Genomic DNA, 19262 nt, shown 5'->3' with positions numbered 1-19262 from the left:
CCCTTTTTTTAAAGAAACCATCCAACCGCTTAATAAAAAAAAAAAAAAAAAAAAAAGCAGAATGAATAAAATCCAACTCCAATGAATCTCAGGGGCAGAACATAAAATACCTCACCCCACATCAGTTACCCTCTTCCTCAGAATGTTTCTAAAACATTGCATCTTGAACTATGAGAAGGGCACTCTGTAGTCAAATACTTTGTGAAACAGTGGGTTTGACAAAGTATTTTTATAAAACTACTATAATACACCATTAATATTCTAGTATTTAACATATTAAACTTGCAAGAAAGTTTAAAAGTTCTTTTAGAAGGAAACCTTTCGAAGGGAAATATCTTATTAGGAATGAATATACACCAAAGTCATGAAAAATCCCCTATGGCAGAGTTTAAGATAACTGCATCTTAAAACTGTTTCATTCCTTTTTTAGCCCCTCTGCTCCTCATCTAGACATCAGTAAATGTCCTTTTTAGATGTTGACGGTTTCAGCTTTTAGCAGCTCCCAGTGTCCTACTGCTTATTTAAATGTTGTCTTATTAAGTCACACTAACTTCTTTAATAACAATTACAAAAGTGTTATAAACTTTTTAACACATAATGGAAAATCAAAGCCAAAAGATACTACAAAAATGTTATTTACTTTTGTGGATGATCAACTTTTCCAGTTTTCTTTTAGCAGCTGCTCTTTCCACAATTTTCTGATCAACTGTATTTGCTGTAACAAGGCGATATACAACAACTGGCTTTGTCTGACCAATCCTATGACATCTATCCTGGGCTTGCAGATCAGACTGGGGGTTCTTAAAGTTAAAAAAGAAAGTAGCATTTAACAGTAGTAGGTTACAATTAACTAAAATTTAGAATACTTGGGTAAAGTCAACAGGCATGAACCAATTAGAGACTTTTAAACTTTGCTGTCAAGTTCTAGAGTGGCTTCATAAATAAAATTATAATTCTATATACCCTTGGCAATCACAAATTTTTAAAAATACCCCAAAGAAAACATTTCAATATTTACATGCAGAAAACTTAATAACATGTTGATTCTTTTTTTTTTGGAGAGATTTTCACTGTAGGGCGCGTGCGCTCGCCAGACAGAGACATAGAGACAGAAAGCGAGAAATCACCCCCCAGGGGGGATGGTCACGCCGTAATCCCTTCTCCTCCATTCTCCTCTCGGGATCTTGGGCACGCACGCACACGCGCCCGGCGTGAGTTTTAAGCCACCGGGTCCGAGACACGAACCGCGGTCGACTACGTGGGAGTCCAGCGACACAGCCATTACGCCAACTGCTGGTTCCCAACATGTTGATTCTTAGCAGAAAATGAATACCTTTCCAAAACAGATAAATGAAATTGCAATGAATACAACAAAAGGTTAAAAATTCAGAGTGGGGCCCAGCTGCAGCTCAAATAGGATGGTACGGATTTGAGGTGGCTGGGTCCATGTGGGAGGCCTATGTTCGGAACCTAACCCAATCAGGTATAATAGCATAGGCCTTCAATTGAAAGTGGCTGGTAGACAGGGATAAGAGGATTCCAACATGGCAAAACTGTCAAAATATCTTACATTAAAAAAAAAAAAAAAATTCAGAACAGAAATATAATCAGTATATTGCTGTAATTTCAACTTACCCAATCACTATCATAAATGATAACCGTGTCTGCTGCAGTCAAATTAATGCCAAGGCCGCCAGCTCGTGTACTCAATAAGAAGATAAACACGTCTGGATCTGTGTTGAAGTTGTGCATCTAAGAAGCCAACAAGATATAAATTTAACATATTAAGAAAGAAATTATAGGGCTGGCAGGTGGTAGAGATTTAGGTGCTAAATCTTACATAACAAGTTGCACAGTTTGAATACTGGACCCAGCAGTTTTAAAAATCACAGCAGGGGCATGTACATGCATGCCCAAAGTACCAAGAGGTGAGTGGAGGAAAACGGATTTGCAGCCTATGGCCATTCTTGGGGGATGAATTCTCACCCTCTCCCCAAGGGCACGCAGCCTAGAGTAAATACCAAAAACAAAAAATCTATAACTTTCACCAATAAAATTGGGGGAAAACTATTTTTTATTGCTTAGAAGTATGAACCAATCATTCAGATCTAAAAAACAATGAAACCTTTGCTCATGTTAGTTATTTTCCAAGCATCTAATAGAGATCTTAATTTTATTAAAAACCAAGTTTAAAAAAGAGTAAGTAATATCAAAATTTGGTGAAAAAACTAGTAGCTGCTGCTAAGGAGATGGGGTAGGTGTAAAGGGTGGAATAACTAGGAGGAGGCATAGAGAACTTTCTGATGGTAAAATTCTTTATCCTTTAAAATTTTTGCCAGAGTGCACATGTGCTTGCTGGAGACAGACAGAGGTAAAGAGGGGGAAAAAATGAGAAAGTAACCTCCATGAGAAAGAGTCAAGCTACTATCCTTTCTCCTCCATTTCTGCCCTGTCTGGATTTTGGGCAAGCATACACATGTGCCTGCTGTGTTTTTTCAAGCCACCAGTCTGGGACCTGAACCTTGTGGTCAGCCTGTGCAGTCCTGCTGCCTTAAGTCACCATGTCATGGAACGATTCAGTTGTGTTCCATTCTCTTAACATAGGTTTGGGACACATCTGCACATACACTTGTCAGAACTTAGCAGATATATACTTTATTTACTTTAGAATATGTACTTTTACCTCAAAACGTAAAATATGCTGAAGTCATTAGAGAGAAGGGTGGTTATCATCTATATTTATTATGAAATGCAATAAAAAGAGTAATGGAATGAATACTGTATGAATACAGAAATGGATTGATGCTTTATCATAGACATGTGATTTAAAAAAAGGTATGGTTAATTTTTTTTAAAAAAGAGATTTTTGCTATAGGGCATATCTGCTCACTAGAGACAGAGACGGAGAGAGAGAAACCACCCCCCCTAGGGAGATGGCCACACAACAATCCCATCTCCTCCATTTTTCTTTGGTATTTTGGGCATATATACACACCAGGCCTGAGTTTCAAGACACCAGGTCTGGAACTTGAGTCACAGTTGGCCATGAGGAAGTCCAAAGCCTTAGCCACGAAGCCAGCAGCAGGCCCCTACAGTTAATTATTAATTGCAGATATTAGGTAGATTTATGGTTGTTCACTCTAAAAGTCAACTTAGCTATAGTTTTGAAAATTTCATAATATACTGGAGATGTGGCAAAAACTTAAGAGGAAAGTTAATCCCTAGTATCACAATATTGTTACAAAGAAGGTTAAAGGGATATTTTAAGATTGTGTCAGAAGTTATTTATATATTTAAGAATAGTGGTTGGGCCAGCAGGTGGTGTGGTGGTTAAGGACGCTGGACTCCCACATGGCTGACTGCAGTTCAAGTCCTGGACCTGGCGGCTTGCTCTCTCTCTCTGTCTCTCCCTGGTCAAATTAAAATAAGTAAATAAAGTTAAATAAAATAATTCTTAAAAAAAAAAAAAAAAAAAAAAAAAGAATAGTGGTTAAGGCACAAGACTCCCATATGGCCGATCGCAGTTTGAGTCCTGGACCTGGAGGCTTAAAACTCACACCAGGCACATGCATGTATGTGCCCAAGATCCCAGGAGGAGAATTCTTTCTTGCTTTCTCTCTATACCCCCAACGAGCACACGCACAACACCCTACAGCAAAAAAAATCTCTCAAAAAAAAGAAAGAAAAAAATTAAAATATTAGTACTAAATTGAAATACATGTTTTTCACCTTACCACAGAATTTCAGTCATGCCTATTAATTTGTTAGTGTACATAGAACATTACTTTAGAAATCAAGATAGGAACTATAATAATTTGGTATGTGACAAAACTAGTCTTACATTTTCTTCTCTCTCTGAGTAAGACATGGATCCATCAAGCCTGCTGAAGTTGAAATTTCTAAGATGGCAATAATCCATTAAGACATCCAACATACTTGTCATTTGGGAAAAAAGCAGCACCTGAAATTTAAATATATCTTAGTATGCATAGTGATTAGCAACAATTATTAAACAACCAAAATTTCAAGAAGTATCACCTTGTGACCTCTTTTTTTCAGTTCTGGTAGCATTCGATCCAAAATTAAGAATTTCCCAGAATTTGTTACCAATTCTTCATCAATCTTAAAAGCAGAGAAAGAAAGAGAGAAAATTCACTGTAATCATTTACTTTGTCAAAAGAAAAACCATTCAAACAGCAGTTAATTTTTCAACGATGATTTGCTATAAAACTTAAAGACTGTCTTTTAATTCGATATTTTCAGATCAGAAAAAATATAACCTTTATAATGTAAAACTGGAGATTTCACAAAATCTAAATTAAGTTCAGGTATAACTGATCCTCCCCACCACTTTCTCAAAAGTTTTATGTAAGAGAATAGTAAGTTCAAACTTCCTGTGCACATGCTAAGGTTTGCTCTTTTTCATTAAATAAACGTCTAGAAAAATGTATTAGGAAAATTGCTGCTAGAAATTATAATTAAAATTAAAGACAACTCAGTTGCTATAAGCAATCTAAGTACTGAGGATAAAGAAATTATTTACCATCTGGTGAAATTACTTCATCAGAGATACTCATTTGAATAGGAAATTTTTATTTTCTTCCTTACTCATATAAGAGTGCAAAGCAGAGCTTCTTAAATGGGGGGCAGGGGGGAATTTTGCCCTCCATTCCAGGGGACATTTGACAGTGGCTGGACATTTTAGACTGTCAACTACGGAGGGTGGATACTACTGGCATCTAGTGGGCAGAGACTAACAATGCTACATGTGCAAGGATCTTACCTCCTAAATAAGAGTCATATGATCCAATACTGGTAAGAGTGAGAAAACCTACTATAAACTACCATTAAACAGGGCTTGTGGTTACTAAGAACATGCTTCTTTAAAAAAAAAAAAAAAGTTATTTATTTATTTAAGAGTGTGTGTGTGTGTGTGTGTGTGTGTGTGTGTTTAAATTCGACGAGAGAAAAAGAAAGTGAGAAAGCAAGCTGCCAGATCTGGGACTTGAACCACAGTCAGTCATGGGGGAACCGAGTACCTTTAACCACCATGCAACCTGTTGGCCTCAAGAACTTATTTTTTTTAATATTATGCTACTTTTCTATCAACTGCCCAAGGAAGCAATTCCATTCACTTAGTCTGAAAATCTCCAAATCAGTATCAACTTCTTGGATTTCTTCTGTAGCTATTTGTTGAGACTGAAACAATGATCAGTCAGGCTGTTTTTGATCAGCTGACTTGTTATTTTAAGAATTATTTTCTTATTTGACCAGACAGGGACAGAACAAGAGAAAGAGAGAGGGGGAAAGTAACAAAGCAAGCTGCCAGGCATGGGACTTGAGCAGAGGTCAGACATGTGGGAGTCCAGTGTTCTTAACCACCATGCCAGCTGCTGGCCCTGATCAGCTGAATATTAACTAAAAGGAATACTACAGAGGTTAACAGCTGCCTCTAAAATAGACAGTAGATAAAATAAAAAGAGTAGTCAAGTCAATGCTAAATTTAATATAATCCATATCGGTTAACCTAAGTAAATAAAACCAGCTGCACTGCACACACAAAGTAATCATTCACAACTTAAGTTACTCTGAATTTGGGGAGAAGACTGTCTCGGTTTACCTGAATGATAATACAACATTTATTTGAAATAATCAACAAAACAGGCAAAATAACGCTTTCTCCTAATATAAAAGTAATAGAAATCAAAACAGTAAGCTATTAAATGGTATTCACCTTAAATTCTTGTGTGACAGGATCTATAGGGTACTCAATCAAATATGGATGATTACAGCATTTACGAAGTAGCATCATTATATTCTGCAGCTTCAGATTAACTTCAGATTCTACAGGGGTATTCATTTCCACAACAGTTCTACCAAAAACATATGATAAATGAACATGAAACATGCAAAAAACACAAGTTTAAAGAATAGGTACATTTATTTTCAAATTCGCACCTTCCTCTGTCCACATCGGGCTGTATTTGACTGATCAATTTTTCCAATTCATCAGGGAAATCATCTATTTTGCTATAATTTATTGATTTCCTAGTCCGCCGTTTCATTCGTCCAGTAGGACTTACTTCGACTATTTCTTTCTAAAAGACAACAAATTAAAGATATCAATTTAACAGTAGTGGAGCAGGCAGGTAGCATGGTGATTGAGGACTGAACTTCCACATGACCAACGACAGTTTGAGTTATGGACCTGGCAGCTTGCTTTTTCTCTCTTTCTCTTTCTGGTGAATGTGTGTGTCCTGTAGCAAAATTTAAAAATAATAATGATAAATAAAATGAAATAGTTACTGTTTAAGATGTATGTAAAGTTCTTTTTTGAAAATGATGGACATAGTATCACTCTTAGTTTGATTGTCATATAATGCCTGTTTACTTTAAAACACCTTACTGTACATTAAAGAGATGTACAATGAAACATAGTAAGAAATCATAAGAGTATCTGTTTAAAAAGCTATTATACCCTTAAGTTCTAAATAGAAACAACAAAAAATTTTTAAGATAATAAACAAAAAAGTTTGTCTTTCACCATTAAGTTTAGCAATTCCTAAAGGTACAATATAGATCCATGATCTATATCTGAATGCAAATGTTGCATGAAATTTACTGCCAGACGGTGCACGCAATCACCAGAGAAAAATAGAAAGACAAATCACCCTTCCCATAGGGCATGGTCATGCCACAATCTTTTTTCCTCCATTATTCTAGCCTGCCAAAAGTTTGAGAACAGGGGACCAGCCAATGACATAATGGTATGTCACTGAACTCCCACATAGTTGACCTCGGTTCAAGTCCTGGACCCAGTTGTTTGAAAAACTTGCACCAAGTGCATGCGCATGCATATGTGTGTGTGTATGCCCAAAATAGTGAGAGGAGAATGGAGAAAGGACTGCAATGTGGCCATCCCCCCAGGAGGAGATTTCTCACTTTCTGTCTCTCTGGCAAGTGAATGCATCCTATAGCAAATATCTCTAACCTTCCCCCACCAAAAAATTGAGAACAGTACACACACACCCAGCATGTTTTCCATTTTGCCGTGTCCGGAATTTGAACCAGTCACAATGTAAGACCCAGCTCTCAATGCACAATGCTCAACCATTGCGCTAAGAGGACGGTCCTAAAGTTGATATTTTAACAATGATAATGCCTAAAAGTAGGAGCAAGTGCTTTCGTATAGCTCAATAGAGAAAAAAATTTAAAAGCAACTACAGTTTTCTATACCTAAAAGCCTGCTCCTCTCTTTAACTATAAGTGATATTAAAAGTCTAATGGTCATACTTAACCATATGCATACACTAAGTATTTTAAAAAGAAATAGAGGACCATAGCATATAGTTAAAAATGTAAAGGTCTCCCAATCTTTGGCTATATGATAATGAAATCACACCCTCATCTCTTTTATAATATGATAGATGACTAAAGTAGGTATCTCTTTCAAATAGAATATTCTATTAAATCTTTAGCTATTGGGCCAGCAGACAGTGTAGCAGTTAAGTTGCTGGACTCCCACATGGCTGACAGTGGTTCAAGTCGCAGACACGGTGCTCTAAGACTCACACCAGGCACATGTGCATGTGTGCCCAAGATTCTGGGAGAATGGCGGGTGGTTTCTCACATTCCCTCTCACTGTCTGTCTCTCTCTCTCTCTCTCTCTCTCTCTCTCTCTCTCCAGTGAGCACACAAAATCTAAGGCAAAAATCTCTATGAAAATAAACAAGCAAACAAACCTTTTGCTATCAATAACCTCCGATAAAGGAATCGTCTACTTGTGAGGAATCAGTTTAGTTGGCAAACCCTTACCAAATGGACTCTCAACTATGTTTGTTAAAAATGCACTTCTGGGGAACCAGCAGTTAGTGTAATGGCTATGTCGCTGGACTCCCATGTAGTCGACCGCGGTTTGCGTCCTGGATTGAAACTCACACCGGGTGCGTGTGCGTGCATGCCCAAGATCCCAAGAGGAGAATGGAGGAGAAAGGATTGCGGCGTGACCATCCCCCCAGGGGGTGATTTCTCACTTTCTGTCTCTCTGTCTCTCTCTGTCTGGGGAGCGCACGCGCCCTATAGCAAAAACCTCTCCAAAAAAAAAAAAAGCACTTCTGGGGCAGCTATGGTGGTGATCAAGGTTGCTAGATCCCATATGGCTTAATGTATGGCTAGAGTCCTAGATGCAACAGCTTAAAAAAGACTGGGCACAAGTTACTGGGCATGTGTGCCCAAAATCCTGAGAAGGAGAAGGAATTACAGCATGGCCATTTCCCCTACTGGGAGATGGGGTTCTTGCTTTCTGTCTCTTTCCAGCAAGTGCACATGTCAAATAGATTTTTTTTTAAAGGGAGATTTTTTGCTATAGGCCATGTGTGTTTGTCGGAGAGACAGAGAGACAGAAAGTGAGAAACCATCCCCAGTGGAGCTGGACGCACCACAATCCTTTCTCCTCTCAGGATCTTGGGCATGCCTGCACACGCATCTAGCATGAGTTTTAAGCCGAAGGGTCTGGGGATTGAACCATGGTCGACTACATGGGAGTCCAGCAATGTGACCATTAAATCATCTGATGGTCCCACCAGATATTAAAACAAAAACTCAAGTCTGTCCCCAGACAGAACTGATTAGGGTTTATAGCTAATCAGAGACAGGAATCTAAAATTTAAATAATAGATGAAACATCACTTAAATTTTAACTGGACCATAGACAGTAGGCAACAACTACTGCTATGGGCCTTATGGCTTCCTATTCTCCAGATAGAAATTAATCCAGTAAATCCTAATAACAAATAAGCTGTAAGATGAAAAAGTAGCACTGAATTTTATATACCAAGTCTCATTTATGGAATATTTAAATTTACACTCTACCTCACTGGATCCAAACATGTTTGCAATTGTACGATTCACAATGGCTGTGTAAAAGATTTCTTGTTTCTTTGAAAGTGGTGCATAAACAACTACTTCTCGTTTAGGAGGAACTTCAAGAGCAACATCAGATTTCAGTCTTCTCAATAAGAAAGGTGTTAGAATCTAAAATGTAAACATAAACAATTTTAAATATTAAACTTTCTGATATTCTCAGGGGATACCATCCTAACACTTACTACTTTTTTCTAAATTCTTACTGTACAAATGTTATAATGTATCAAAAGGTGAGATTAAAATATTACCTTCTTGAAATTTTCCCAGATCAGACCAGTTTGAGATAAACTCTTAACATTCATCCATAGCATCCACAAATCTTTCAAAAACTTTAAGGAAGGCCAGCCTTGACTACAGTAGATAAGGGAGCTAGATCCCACATGGCTGACCATGGTTTAAATACCTGTTCTGGCAGCTTGAAAAACATGCCAGGCATATGTGTGTGCTCATGCTCAGAACCCCATGTGATGTTTATGTCTACATGTTGTGCAATATGCAGGACTTTCTGTGTGTAATGTGTGTTACTCTGTGTGGTGTGCATGTCTACGTGTATAATGTGCACATACATGTGTATAATGCCTGCATCCATGTGTATGCAATATGCAAATCGGTGCATGGGTGTCAAGTGCATGTCAGCGCATGTGAAGTACATGTCTGCATCCCAACAAGATGAAATGAAGATGGGATTACAAGGGACCATGTTCCATTGGGGGATGTTTTCTCCTCTCTAGTGAGCACATGTCCTCTCTGGCAATTTAAAAAAAGAAAGGAGAAAAACTTCTAAGAATGTATCTTAAATAATAAGGTAATATTGACACTGATCAGGTTTAAAGTGATCTCTCTCCCTAATTTTTTTTTTTTAAGTTTGCCATAGGGTGTGTATACTTGGCAGAGAGACAGAAGGAAAGAGAGAAATCACCTCCCCTAGGAGAGATGAGCATGCTGAAATTCCCCTGCAACCCTCCAAGCTATCCTCCAGTATCCTCTCAGGACTTCGAATATGCAAACACATACACCCAGTGTGTTTTTCAAGCCTCTAGGTCCAGGACTTGAACCCAGCCAAAACTTTTTTTAAAATAATTATCTTATTTTATTTACTACTATTATTATTTTTTAATTTGCTATAGTGCATGTGCACTCACCAGAAAGAGAAACAAATAGAAAGTGAAAAAGCAAGTCACAAGGTCCGGGACTGGAACTGCATTTGGCCATGTGGGAATCCAACACCTTAACCACCAGGCCACCTAGTGGTCCCCAGCCCACAACTTTTTTTTTCTTTTGAGAGGTTTTTGCTAGCTCGCCAGAAAGACAAAGAGAGACAGAGATCGCAAGGAAGAAATCACCCCCCAGAGGGGATGACCACGCCACAATCCCTTCTCCTCCATTCTCCTCTTGGGATCTTGGGCATGCATGCACATATGCCTGGTGTGAGTTTACGCCACCGGGTCCAGGACTCAAACTGTGGTCGACTACGTGGGAGTCCAGCAACATAGCCATTATGCCACTGCTGATCCCCACTAGCCCATAACTTTTAAAGTAAGGTTTTAAACTAGCAGAATGTCAATAAACCTAGAGCTAGGGAAATGAAATTTCCTTCTGTAGGTCCTAAAGCATCAGGCTTAAAATGATTCTCCTAAGGTGATTACAAGTGATTATTAATTTATAAACAAAATAACAGCAGTAATAAATAATTACGCCCTTATTAAATTGTTTAGGCCTTTAAAAGAACAACAGTACTTGTTACAAATCATTTTATACTCTTTTTTGGGGGGGGAGAGGTTTTTGCTATAGGGTGCGTGCGCTTGCCAGAAAGACAGAGAGAGAGAGAGACAGAAAGCGAGAAATCACCCCCCAGGGGGGATGGCCACATTGTAATCCCTTCTCCTCCATTCTCCTCTTGAGATCTTGGGCACACATGCACACGCGCCCGGCGTGAATTTATCACTGGGTCTGGGACTCGAACCACGGCCTACTACCTGGGAGTTCTGTGACATAGCCATTAGGCTAATTGCTGGTCCCATTTTATACTCTTTATAACCTTATTTTTAATTGAGTTGACAATAGCTTACATGTAATATTCATATACAGTAAAGCTTATTTTCAGGGCTCTGTACTTAATGCACAACAGGTATAGCACTAAGTATGGAAGAGACTACCAGAGAAAGAGATGGCTTAAGAAAAAAAAAAAAAAAATCTGAAGATACCACCCCAGAAACAAATGTACCTACAGGTAATCAGAAAAGAAAAATGTAAATGTGCTAAAAATGTGTTAAAAGACATTCACATTTTTAATAAAGTATTTTTTCTATTGCTTATACTGACAAATATTAAAAAGTTTGATGTTATGAGCCAGCAGGTGGCTTGAAAATCACACCAGGTGCAAGTGCTTACATGTCCAAGATTTCACAATGAGAATGGAGAAGGGATTGTGTTGTGGCCATCCCCCCTGGAAGGTGACTTTTTACTTTTCCTCTCTGTTTATGTTTTTCTCTCTCCAGTGGGGGTACACACCCTAACACAAAAACCTCTTACACTTACACACACACACACACACACACACACACACACACACAGAGTGGAACTAGTCCCACAGCACAACAATTAAGCACTGTGCAGAGCCAGATCCCACAAGGCTGAATTCAAATCCCAGTCCCACAGCTTGAGAAATACACTAGGAATGTGCGTTTGTTCCCAAAATCTGCTGAAATGGGAAAACAAAGGAAAAAATATTGTGATGTGACCATACCAGAAGGTACCTTCTCTCTCCCTCCCTCTCTGGTAAATTCATGCATTTTCTAACAATTGAAATAACAACAATAAGAATGAATAATAAATATAACTAACAAGCTAAATCTCCATGTATTGAAGGGAAAATAATTTTCAAAATTATTATCTTAAGGGACAATATTATTTAAAAAAACTTTCCCCATAAAACATAAATAAAGTCATTTTATGTTTGCACAAGGACAGAAAAGCCTAGAAGAACATATTGCACAATGTATATAAGTCTAGAAAAACATACTACACAACATACATAATCATTCTGGATATTCTGCTAGGGAGTATGATCTAAAGGAATATTATTTTTACTTTCCACTTCTCTGTTTTACATTTTTATTACAAGCATATACAAACTTTAAAAATCAGAAAAATATAAACATTATGAAGAAAACTGTCAAAACATGATTGACCTTGGGCCGGCAGGTGGTGTGGTGGATAAGGGCGCTGGATTCCCACATGGCCAACCCTGTTTCAAGTCCTGGACCTGGTGGCTTGCTTTCTCGTTTTCCCTTTCTCTCTCTCTCACTGATAAAATTAAAAAATAACAAATGAATTAAATAAATAAATAAATCTTTAAAAAAATATAGACCTTTTCTGACCTACATTACTAGGAGACCTCTGAAAGATTGTTTTTCTAAAGACAGGTAAGATAAGGTAGAAATTACAGAAAATAATAAGGAAGAACAGATTAGACACCAGCCATGCCAGGAAGTATATTACTGGATAAATAACACATTTTCACTCTTTGATTGACAAGCAAATCAGTAACCATTAGGGGGGTAAAATCAGTATATATGAAAAAGGGCAGAATTTAGGCAAGCCCTTGATTTCTACCACAAAATCATGTGACCTCAGAGTGGGAGAAAGGCAGGAAAATAAATTTAAGGAAATCTTCAAATCCCAAATGTCTACTATAAAGGGTTGAACAGGTGATATCCAGGGTTCCTTTTAATTCTATGAACTTTAGCAAGGAATATAAGAAAACGATCAAAACCTGGTGCAGCATATGCAATACGTTCTGTTCTCTTTCTTTGGTAATAATATCTTCAGCAGTTTCAGAAAGACTAGTAATATCAAACCAAGACTCAAAGCTGGAAGAGAAAAATGTCTGTAAGTTAACCTATCATATAAATTTTGTTAACATGATATATACTTTACAATTTGATACTAATCTGTGTATTATGAAGTGTAGACACTGTGATAGTCTATGTTCTGATGCAGGTTAGTTACATTGAGAAGAATGCATCCAAACAAAGATAAATTTTTTGAACAAACAACTAAGAAAAGTGGCACTTTTCTGATTATGACCTGCTAGAATTAAATATATAGAGATATTCAGAATGGCATCTACTATACAACTTTAATTCTTACCAATGTGGCAAAAAAAAAGTTTATTAAATGAGCAATTAAGTAAACATGCAAATATTTATTATACTAAGTGACACTATTAGCAACTGTGAAAAATACTGGTAACATTTATACAGTAATTAAGACCATATTTTCAAACTTAGATTACATCAAACATATTTTAAAAATTTGGATTACCAATTCTTACCTCAATATTCTAACTTAGTAGGTCTGTATAGGACCTGAAAACCTTGTCTTTCATTAAAATGCCCAGTGATAGATAATAAAGGAGCCTGGTCTTGGGACAAGCAGTTGGCGTAATGGCTATGTTGCTAGACTCCCGTGTAGCTGACAGTGGTTCGAGTCCTGAACCTGGTGGCTTAAACTTACGCCGGGCAAACTCACGTGTGCTTGTGTGCCCAAGATCCCGAGAGGAGAATGGAGAAGGGATTGTGGTGTGGCCATCCCCTCGGGGGTTGATTTCTTGCTTTCTGTCTCTCTGGTGAGTGCACGTGCCCTATAGCAAAAACCTCCCCCACCCCCACCCCCCAAAAAAGAGCATGGTCTTGAGCTATTAACTGGTAAACAGATTTGGAATATATTCTTAAAATAAAATATTTAAGAATTTTCTCATATTAATTAATTAATTTCCCCATATTAATGAGTTTTCTTTGTTCATAACTTTTCCATATTAGCTTTCCTTTTTTTTTAACTTCATTTTTAAAAGTTCAAATTAATTATTCTTTCCTGACTTCACTTAATATATTTTAAAAATCACTTGCTTTTTCATCCTGAGAATGATTATTTTCTGAAAACAGTTTTTTGGTATTTCTGATATAAACTAAGATTCAAACAGTTTCTAGAATAAAAGGCCTAGATAAGTCTCAGCTGCAGTGGCATAGGTGGTAGGATGCCATACATGGTGTTGGAGCCAAATGGAAGATCCAGGATTGGATCTCGACCAGCCTTAAGCATTTCGAGCACAGCAGTGTATACCTATAATCCTAGCTAACTGGGAGCAGGGAAAGAAGGATTGAGGCATGATGAGACCATGTCAAAACAAAAACAAAAAAACATCTCTCTCTCCCTCTGAAAATAAAACAAAACAAATCCTGGGTTATAACTGAGTCATCTTGGTTTTAGATTTTGAGTCTGGTATATTTTGTGAAAACTTAATTCCTAGGTTTTCTTATATGTGAAATAGGGGGTTATAAATAGCTTCTCTACACTCCTAGGTTACTTCATGAGGATAAAATGAGAAAAACCCATCTTTAGTGTCTTCCCAAGTTAAAACAGAATGATTTACTATAAAAATATTTTCTTATCCCTGGAGAAGACAGAAGGGGCTCTGGTTCTTGTTAGGGCCCATAGGGTATCCAGGGAGATGAACAAAAACAGGAGGTGCTGCTAAGGCAGTGCTTAAGTACTGGAACACCAGTCCCCAGGCCTGGCTTCTGGGAAGCAGTGGGGCCCAGGCTGGCCCAACCTGCCAGGTGGGCTCATCGTCCAGTACAGTGACAGCTTACAGACCCTCCAGTCCCTTGCCGCCATTCTTCACATCAGGCAGTCTTTCACTAAGGAGCATTTTAATCATTTAAAGTTTGAAAAACAGAAAAAAAAATGTTTTTCTTATACTCTTGTTTTTCTTCAGAGTGTACAAATCTTTTCGCCTTTTATTAATGATTTCCATGAAGAAGAATTCTGAGTCTTAATGCTTTGAGGCCTTGCGTTTGCAGGGCTAATAGTTGTTTATTAACTGTCAGGAACTATGGAGTATGAGCAAAAATTTTTTGATATGTAAAGCAAATGTTTGTGGGAAAAGGCACAATAAATAAATAAATAAACAAACAAACAAATAACTTCCTTAAGGTAGTATTCAATAGTTTTCCTTTAATCAATGAAATTTAAGTATTTTTCCCCCTCTGTTGAGAAGGAGAAAAAAAAGTAGGAGAGGAAGAAAAGGGAGAGACAGAGGTAATTAAAGTTAAGGTCTGACTGCCTCATAATTGTCTTGCTCCTGCCTCCCAATTAGCTAGGATCACAGATACCCACAACAAAGCCTGGCACCTTCAGTTTGCCCCAGGAACTGAACCTAAAACCTCCGGTGTGGTCTCCAACTTCCAAGTGTTAGTGTATCACCACAGCTAGGCTCCAATAAATTTAAAATATTTATCTCCTTCCACATATTTTGTTTCAAATCAGAACATACAATATATACTACAAAGAACTTGCGAAAAACATTTTAATTCAGCTACATAGGAGACAATTATTAATTTTAACAAACAGTAAATTTTGAGGTTTGAAAAATACAGAAAACAGGTAAATAACTGGCTTACCTACCTTTTCAAATCATCAAATACATCTGGCAACAAAAAGTTTAATAATGACCAAAGCTCTGATAAATTGTTTTGCAAGGGAGTACCAGTCAAAAGAAGTTTGTTATCAGCATTGAATCGTTTTAACTCCCTGATAAGACGGCACTTCATATTCTTAATCCTGTGTCCTTCATCTACTATTAAGTATTTCCAATAGCAATGCTAGAAAATGAATTGAAGGAGAAATTTAAAAATAATGATCTCACAATTAGTTCTAAAACAATTTTAATAATAAAACTTCTCTTTCGGAGTGAGGGTGTTGAATCTTACCAAATGTCATTCAGTATCTATTGAAGTGATTATGTTTTCCTTTGATCCACTAATGAGATAATTAACAGATTCCTCAAATTGATAAAATATTTGTGTCCTTAGAATGGACTAAGTAGAGGGCATGAATGATATCTGAAGTCCACCTGATCTTAAATAGATTTCCATTCTTTCTTAACTCAAAGCAAATCTATAGCTTTCCTTTCTAACATTTTTAAAAAGATGTTATTTAACATTATTTATTTTTAATTTGATCAGAGAGGGACAGAGCAAGAACAAGACAGAGCAAGAGGGAAAGTGAGAAAGCAAGTCTACAGGAATAGGACTTGAACAGTGGTTGGTCACGTGGGAGTTCAGCATCCTTAGCCACCACGCCACCTGCCAGCCTCATTCCATTCTAACGTTTTGCCAAGTGTTCAGTAAATGTCATATTAATCAATGAAAAATGTAGTAACACTTGGGGAAAAATGAAAGCTTTCATTAAATCCATATTCTCTGAAACATTAAACACAATTAGAATTTTCCTTCTTAATGTCAACATCTGAGACCAACAGTTTTTTTTTTTTTAACTTACTAGAGAATTCATATGCTCTTCAGAGATGAAGAGAGCGGGAAAGTGAGAAAGGACTTTATACCATACCACATTCCCTACTTCTCTGCTCTCCTCTCAGGATACTGGGCATACATGCATGTTTCTGAAGCTGCAAGGTCTTTACATGAACCTCACAGTCGGCCTTAACCACTCTTGCCAACTGGCTAGTCCTAGACTGATACTTTTTTATCTGATGATGCTCTTAGTTTAATAGTTTCTTGTCTATCTAGGGATTCCAATTCTTCTAGAGTAGATTTTAGGAGATTTATAACAGAAACCTATCCATTTAATACTTCCAGAAATGTCTGTCCTCTTTTATTTTGATCAGTCAACTTACAAAACATCAAATTTATTAAATAAAAATACAGAAATATGTAGCTAGCAGGTGGTATGGTAGCTTAGGCACTAGACTCCCACATGGTTGACTGTGGTTTCAATTCCAGACCTGGAGGCTTGCCTTCCCTTTTTCCTTCTCTCTCTGGTGAGCACAAATGTCCTATATCAAATTTTTAAAAAATAACAAAGGGGCCAGCAGATGTCATAATGGTTAAGGTGCGAACTCCCATATGGCCAATCATGGTTCAAGTCCCAGACCCAGTGGCATAAAACTCACATAAGGGACATGTATATGTATGTCCATCTCCTCTGGAAGATGATTTCCTGCTTTCTCTCTTTCTCGTCCCTCTGGTGAGTGAATATACCCTACAGCAACAATATCTCCAAAGTAATGATGATGATGATAACAATAATAATAATAAAATTAAATAAATAAGTCTTCAAAACAATATAGAAAGACATAGTATTTCTACAAACATAACAAACTGGAAAATATAGGTGTCCTTAAAGAATGGGACTGGGAAATTGGGGAAAAGGTATAAAATGGAGCACTTCTTGCATTTTACTTCATATGTTCCTCAAAATTTTCTTTTAATTTTAATAATTTTATAATTTTCTTAATAAAACAAGTTGAAAAGGAGTTTTATTTGACAATATGGCAAATGAGATAACTTGAATAACTTCTCAACATAAGACAGCTATCTAAAAATGCCAGATAAAATATAAAACTACCTCTATAGTTGAATGGATGAAAGCAAAACACACCAAAGAAGAAATAATGAGCAAGTTGAAAAACAAATCAGTAAATAAAGACTGAGCTACTTCTGCTGCCACTCAGGAATGGGAGTCCTGGAATCCCATACCTATCACTTCCTAAAGTTAAGATCTTAGAAATGGTAACAAGCTCAGCAAAAAGAAAAACTAGAAAAATTTTAGCCACTGGCAAACTGTTGATAATGCTTAAATACTTCAATATATTGCAGACTAGGCTGGACAAGGAGAACACATTAATTAGAAAGATCTTCATGTTATATTACTGAATAGAAAACAGAAGTTAAGACTTATGGGTGATTTTATGTTGACCCCATTATCTATTACTTTCTTGTTCCATACAAGCAAAAAAAAACCAAAACCAAAACCAACCAAACAAACAAAAAACAAAAAACAAAAAACTAGGGAAGACATTCAGCATAGACACATGGTGAGAGAAAGAAACAGTAAAGCAGTAAAGAATTAATTATATGTGAAACAGTAGGAGTAATGAGGAAGAAATTAAAATCACCAATAAATAAACAAAAACAAAGGTTAATTTTTCAATTGCAGTATAACTTGAGCATTAGTAAGTAGGTAGAACATAAACAAAAAGATATGGAAATATTACCATATAGTTGCCTTCAAATATTATTATCATTTCATTACAATAAATAACATGGATAGGTAAATTCATAAACCTGAAGTACAATGTCACAAACATCTCTAATATATTCACAGATTAGGTCAATGTGTGACTGATTCTCTTTTTAAAAATGTCATGGTGGGACCAGCAGATGGTGCAGTGGCCAAAGGCGCTGGATTCCCACAAGGTTGACCATGAGTCCCAGACGTGGTCGTGTGCTTTCTCACTTTTTCTGTTTTGCTCTCTCCCTCTCTGGTAAAAAAAATAATAATAATTAATAAATAAATAAAGTTTAAAAAAAAAAAAAAAAACCTTCACACCAGGCACGTATGGACACATGCCCAAACTACCAAGAGGAAAATGGACTGTGGCATGGTCATCCCCCCAACGACCATGGGGTGATTTCTTTCTGTCTCGCCAATGAGCACGCACCACCCTATAGCAAAAATCTCTTTAAAAAAAAAAATAAAAAAGGTCATGGCTAGGGGCCAGCAGGTGGCATGGTAGTTAAAGTACTGGATTCCCACAAGGCCAACTCACTTTCCCTCTTTCTGTCTTTCTCTGGGTGAACACATGTGCCCTATAGCAATCTTAAAAAAAATAAATAAAATAAAATAATTAAAAAAGAAGTCATGGCTAGAGATTACAATGCCAGAGGCTTTGAGTTTATTGTTACACCCTACATTCCTACAGTCTTCATTCTAACCTTTTTTATTGAGAGGGTTTTGCTATAGGGCATGTGCGCTCACAAGACAGAGAGAGAGAAAAACAGAAAGCAAGAAATCATTCCCCAGGGGGTATGGCCACGCCACAATCCCTTCTCCTCCATTCTCCTCTTGGGATCTTGGGCTGGCACGTATACGTGCCTGGCGTGAGTTTAAGCAACGGGGTCCAAGATTCAAACTGCAGTCCACTATGTGGGAGTCCAGCGATGTAACCATTACACCATCTGCTGGTCCCCCCCAACCTTCTTTTAATGTATGCCTCTGGTTTTAACAGAATATGCACAATATAGTCTATTACTATCTATATATCTAAATATTACTTTAGTCAGGAAAAAAAATACAACTGAATGGTGAGAAAGTGGTATGAATTCAGAAATTCTACTAGAGCCATGGATACCAAAGAAACCAAGGAAGATCATTTGTACCTGTAATGCACTTCGGTCTCTCATAGCTATTTCAAATGACGTGATTACCACAGGATGAATCTGTAAGGTCCCTTTCCGTTTTTGAATATGCCG

At 37.1% G+C, this 19262-nt stretch overlaps 1 protein-coding gene and 1 pseudogene across 1 annotated transcript in view; one reads left to right on the top strand and one right to left on the bottom strand.

Annotated features, from left to right (window-relative positions):
* HELLS (helicase, lymphoid specific) overlaps window positions 1–19262 on the bottom strand; it is a gene marked incomplete in the record, with an annotated part of 42630 nt that overhangs the window by 5352 nt on the left and 18016 nt on the right. Inside the window, 10 exon segments of the mRNA XM_014587539.2 lie at window positions 641–800; window positions 1636–1752; window positions 3842–3961; window positions 4039–4122; window positions 5735–5873; window positions 5959–6098; window positions 8872–9033; window positions 12701–12797; window positions 15394–15590; window positions 19170–19262. Of these exon segments, the coding sequence (XP_014443025.1) occupies window positions 641–800; window positions 1636–1752; window positions 3842–3961; window positions 4039–4122; window positions 5735–5873; window positions 5959–6098; window positions 8872–9033; window positions 12701–12797; window positions 15394–15590; window positions 19170–19262 (1309 nt within the window).
* Window positions 14685–14792, top strand: LOC114007712 (uncharacterized; annotated as a pseudogene).

Source organism: Tupaia chinensis, unplaced genomic scaffold (assembly GCF_000334495.1).
Source record: "Tupaia chinensis unplaced genomic scaffold, TupChi_1.0 Scaffold000217_1, whole genome shotgun sequence".
NCBI classification, from domain to species: Eukaryota; Metazoa; Chordata; class Mammalia; order Scandentia; family Tupaiidae; genus Tupaia; species Tupaia belangeri.
This window is presented reverse-complemented; position numbering and strand designations above follow the sequence as displayed.